The sequence below is a fragment of the Penaeus japonicus genome, unplaced genomic scaffold (assembly GCF_977035675.1).
Source record: "Penaeus japonicus unplaced genomic scaffold, GWHDUDI00000001_assembly GWHDUDI00000042, whole genome shotgun sequence".
NCBI classification, from domain to species: domain Eukaryota; kingdom Metazoa; phylum Arthropoda; class Malacostraca; order Decapoda; family Penaeidae; genus Penaeus; species Penaeus japonicus.
This window is the reverse complement of record NW_028234444.1, coordinates 14,568,526-14,573,525: the sequence shown is the minus strand read 5'-3', so window position 1 is coordinate 14,573,525 and position 5,000 is coordinate 14,568,526. Positions and strand designations below refer to the sequence as shown.

At 40.8% G+C, this 5,000-nt stretch overlaps 2 protein-coding genes across 2 annotated transcripts in view; one reads left to right on the top strand and one right to left on the bottom strand.

Moving 5' to 3' along the window:
* Positions 1-3, top strand: part of LOC122253407 (cytochrome c) — a 3,362-nt gene extending 3,359 nt beyond the window's left edge. The window contains exon 2 of the mRNA XM_043016468.2: positions 1-3. This exon is cut by the window's left edge and continues 944 nt beyond it. The gene's annotated coding sequence lies outside the window, so the exon portion shown is untranslated.
* A 1,208-nt stretch (positions 4-1,211) lies between these two features.
* Polr1B (RNA polymerase I subunit Rpl135) overlaps positions 1,212-5,000 on the bottom strand; it is a 24,443-nt gene continuing 20,654 nt past the window's right edge. The window contains exon 22 of the mRNA XM_043016469.2: positions 1,212-2,020. Within this exon, the coding sequence (XP_042872403.2) occupies positions 1,760-2,020 (261 nt within the window). The 3' untranslated portion in view covers positions 1,212-1,759. The remainder of the gene's footprint in view (positions 2,021-5,000) is intronic.

Below are 5,000 nucleotides of genomic sequence, written 5' to 3'. Positions count from 1 at the left end.
TTAGTTGGCTTGTTTCCCTTTCTCCCTAGCTTTTCAGAAGAAAAAAAAAGTATATATATATATATATATATATATATATATATATATATATATATATATATATATATATATATATATATATATATATATATATTAATGTAACACGTAAAAAAAAACATTTGATAATGGTGTCGAACTTTGATAAATCTTCATTTTTTTAACATGATACCTATATGAGGACGCGGAACACCGCGTGACATTTTCATACGTAGCGAAAAAAACGGAAGTAAATAAAAACTGGAAAGATGTTTGTTCTTACAAAGAGATGTAGTCTTTTTAATTTCTCATTGAGAGTTTCCATATTTTTTTCAACACAACTACACTGTGGAGGTTCATTGCCAGTAACTTGTCTGGACAATTTATACTTGTTATTAGCATATTCCTAGACAGAGTAAGTTAAAATCAATATAATTGACTGGAAAACATAAAAACAGAACAAACTACTTTGTCTCGTATCACTCGTTATTAGAAGGAATAATAGAAGCTTGGTATCTCCTTATCACACGTGGTAAAGACTCAATTAAAACATTTTAATGAATCTTTGGCCATTTGTTTCAGCTCAGGAGAGCGTGGGTCCCATTTCATTGAAGCAGTTATACAGGAATAGGCCTTTCCCTGACCAGGGTCAAGGCTCTTTAGGGTATGAACTCCTACATCCTACCTCCTAAACAGAAAGAAGTGCTATTCTGTATAATCCTTCTGCATAGAACACATACCTACATACATAAAAAAAAAGAAAGAAAAAATATATATACATACATATGTATATGTATATCTATATATATATGTATATATATATCGATATATATATATATATATATATATATATATATATATATATATATTTATATATATGTGTGTGTATGTTATCTTCAGTTTTATTTGAAGGTATTGCACATACAAAAGGTAAAACTATTTCGTACAAGCAGATATATATCTAATACTGAAAGAAGTTTCAGAAGACTTCTGTATTGATTTAGTCAACCAAGTCTCGAACATTATAAACACGAAGTATCCTTTTGATTAAAAAAGGTAAGTGAAGAGTACCAAGATCTCTTCCTACCTAACTAAATCAAAGCAGTATGGGGGACGTTCTCTTCCTCCTATACTAAGGGAGTAAAATATACTAATTGACATACCTTTTCAGATGAGGATATAACACGCTACAAGAATTCTGAATATTTGTGCTTTATTCATTACACGATACAACAAATTAACGGCTATTTAATAATATACACTTCAAGGCCACAGAACACCAATCTCTTTCTCTTTTATACATATACTCTTTATATATGTATATATATATATGCTTATTACATACATATACATGCATATATACATACATACATACATACATATATATATATATATATATATATATATATATATATATAAATATATGTACATATAATATATATATATATATATATATATATATTTATATACATCTATATATATACACACACTCGCATATACAAACATGCACAGATGTATGGAGAGATAAGAAGACAGGCGAGACCAAAGGCAGGAAAAAGAAAGATGAAAAAGAGCAGACATATCACAGAAACAGGAGGCAACGACAGGGAAGGTCAGAGAAAGGAAAACCAAAGAGCCGCTTGGCCAGACACCAACAGAAGAAGAGGAAAAGGAAACGCTGCAACTGGACACGAATCCTCCGAGGAGAGCGAAGCGGGGTCAGGTCGGAAGGAGCCCCATGACCCTACGCCGCCTTGGCCTCGACTCGCGGGCGGTGCTGCGAGATGATGGTCTCGGCGCACTTGAGGCCCAGCTTGGTGTTGATCCCCACGCTGGCCAGCTCCGCCACCAGGTACTTGAAGGCGTACGGGAGGTTGATCTGGCGGACGGACGCCTCGGGGCCGCACACGCTGCACTCCGGCTGCCGACGCCCGTAGAAGCGGGAGCCGCCCGATAGGCGCACCGACGGGGACATCATGCCGCCGCACCGCTCGCACACCCACTCCTGGAGGACGGAGAGAGAGAGAGAGAGAATTGGTTATTAAGACATGATATGGGTGTGGGAAGGAGATGGAGGGAGGAGAGAGAGAGGGGAAGGCAGAAAGAGGCAGGACATCGTATGGGCGTGAGAAGGAGATGGAGGGAGGAGAGAGAAAGGGGGAAGGCAGAAGGAGGCTGTGAATGAGAGAGAATGAGAATTAGCGCCCGCTCCTTGGAAAATAAAAGAAATAACAAAATACTCGAAAAGCGATAACGACCGCTTAAAGGTTCCCAACGACCCGTCGATCATCCTCCCATCCAATCGACCACTCGTTGACCTGGAATGTCGGGACAACCTCGGGCACGGGTCAGGTGAGGGAGCTCTCAGAAAGAGGATTGGCGGCAACACGGACACAACAACGGACGGAGAGACGGAGTCTAGAGGCAGGGCAGCAGACGGATCGGCAACCCTTTTATTATTATTTTCTTCTCCAGACAATTCGTCAAGATAGTCAACGTGAGATCTATGTGATCCTTTATCTAAATAAAGTGATTTAAATGACATTATCCTGCGTGGATTATACGATCCTTATCAAGCTCATCCCCTCTTTTCTAACGTTAATGTGAACATGAAATCTTTGCTCCAAAGTGTAAATTCGTCTTGTCTGTGTCCGTAAAATCTTCCTGCGCTACGAACCAATCTCATCTAAAAAAGGACACACCAGCACATGCCCTTCCACACGCGCCCAGAGTCTATAGACCCGGCATACGTCATCACGAAGGAATGCCAGTCAGTTTGGCGTACGCTCTCGCATCCATACGTAACCTAACTGACAAGGTTACGGAAATATAAGAAGAAAAAATAGAAAAGAATGGACCAGACGGGCAGGAGGGAGGAAGGAAAGAGGGGGGGGAAGGACCTGAGAATGAAGGAAGGTAGATAGGAAGTGAGGGAGGAAGGAAATGAGGAAGGAAATGACGAAGGAAGGAGAGTTCGATAGATGGAGTGGGGAAAGGGGAAAGAGAGCGAAGGAGACGTAGAGAGAAGCAGGGAACAGATACACACTTGCAAGTGGAGCCGACTGAACGGAGGGTCCGTTGTAAACTTTCTCAAAATAACCCACATGTATCAGCTGTTTGAGATGATTCCCGAACGAAAGAAGGGAGAGGTAAAATAGGGATAGAGAGAGAGAGAGAGGAGAGAGTGAGCGAGCGAGAGAGAGATGAAGAGAGAGAGAGGAAAAGAGAGGGAGAGGAAGAGAGAGGGAGGAAGAGAGAGAGAGAGAAAGAGAGAGAGATTGCATGTTTTTTTCCCTTTTTAAGTCTGCGTATCTTAGTTCTTTCAGTCTGTTTGTTTACCTGTCTCTCCAACTCGTTATCTCTCACTCATTCTGCATCTTCTTTTCTTCATCTCTGCTTTTCGCATTTTCTTTTTATTGTTGAACTCTCACTCTCTTTCTCCTCTCTCTCTCTCTCTGTCTCTCCCTCCCTCCCTCCCTCTCTCTCTCTCTCTCTCTCTCTCTCTCTCTCTCTCTCTCTCTCTCACACACACTTTTTCTCTCTCGCTCTCTCTCTCTCTCCCTCTCTCTCTCTCTCTCTCTCTCTCTCTCTCTCTCTCTCTCTCACACACTTTTTCTCTCTCGCTCTCTCTCACTTTCCCTCTCTCTCTCTCTCTCTCTCTCTCTCTCTCTCTCTCTCTCTCTCTCTCTCTCTCTCTCTCTCTCTCTAGTCCGCGCTTACCTAACGCACAGTTGTCAAATCGACAAATCGCTTCCAAACAACCCTAACGCCACCAAAAAGACACGCCAACCATAACCCACAAAACATACGAATCAACCCGAAAAATGGACCGATCCACTCGAACGAATCGCATCGCCGCAAAATGAGAAAATAATTGAAACAAACGCGAGACAATTTGGCAAACTCTTGGGGTAGGTCAGACGTAGTACTTCCCTCGTATATATAACAAATAGCATGCTTTAGGCGGGAAAAAAACTGAGATCTTACTTATAGTTGTTATAGGTGTACTTTGGGTTTGACTTCAAATCTATATTTTAGGCTTGGGCATAATGGGTATCTTTGCTTAATTCTATAATGGGAATTTTTGTTTAAATGCTAGATTATATAAGCTTGCGTAATGATGTGTTACTTAACTGAAATCAAAATGAACCGGTAAGGTTACAATAAGTCGACTTATATTGCATTAAGTTACGGTAGATGTAATGCACATTAAAACAGGTCAAAATCAGGGTAAGTTAAATTAGGTCTGGTTAAGATAGGCGTCGCTCGAGCAGGTTACGTATGCTGCGTTCAGTTCAGTTCAGTTCAGAGAAATTTGCTCCGCCCGGGCTGTATGAGGCATGTTGCGTACACAACATACCGAATAGCACACATAATCCCATATCTATTTCTCTCTTTCTTTCCTTCTTTTTCTCCGTCTCTCTCTCTCTCTCTCTCTCTCTCTCTCTCTCTCTCTCTCTCTCTCTCTCTCTTTCTCTCTCTCTCTCCCTCCCTCTCTTTCTCTCTCTCTCTCTCTCTCTCGCCCATGACTCTTATCTCGGACTATTTTTCTATTTTTGAGAATCTTTATCTCACTCTGGTATTATTACAATGTTGTTATCTTTATCATCCTTATCGCCTGATGTCGATTGCGTAACCTGCGCTGCTCTCGTTATTGTGACTGCCGTTATGTATGTGCACATGTATATGTACGTACGTATATTTGTATATGTATATGTATATGTATATGTATATGTATATGTATATGTATATGTATATATATATATATATATATATATATATATATATATATATATATATATATATATATATATACACACACACACACACATATACACAAAGTGTGTATGTGCGTGTGTGTGCGCGACATACAGACCGACTCCGCCGTTCCCCGACTGGCCTCTCGCCAAGCGGTCGAGTCAGCTGGTCACGGGGCTGAACCGGGGGGAGGGAGGGGGGAGGTGAAAGGTAAGGGTAGAGACGCG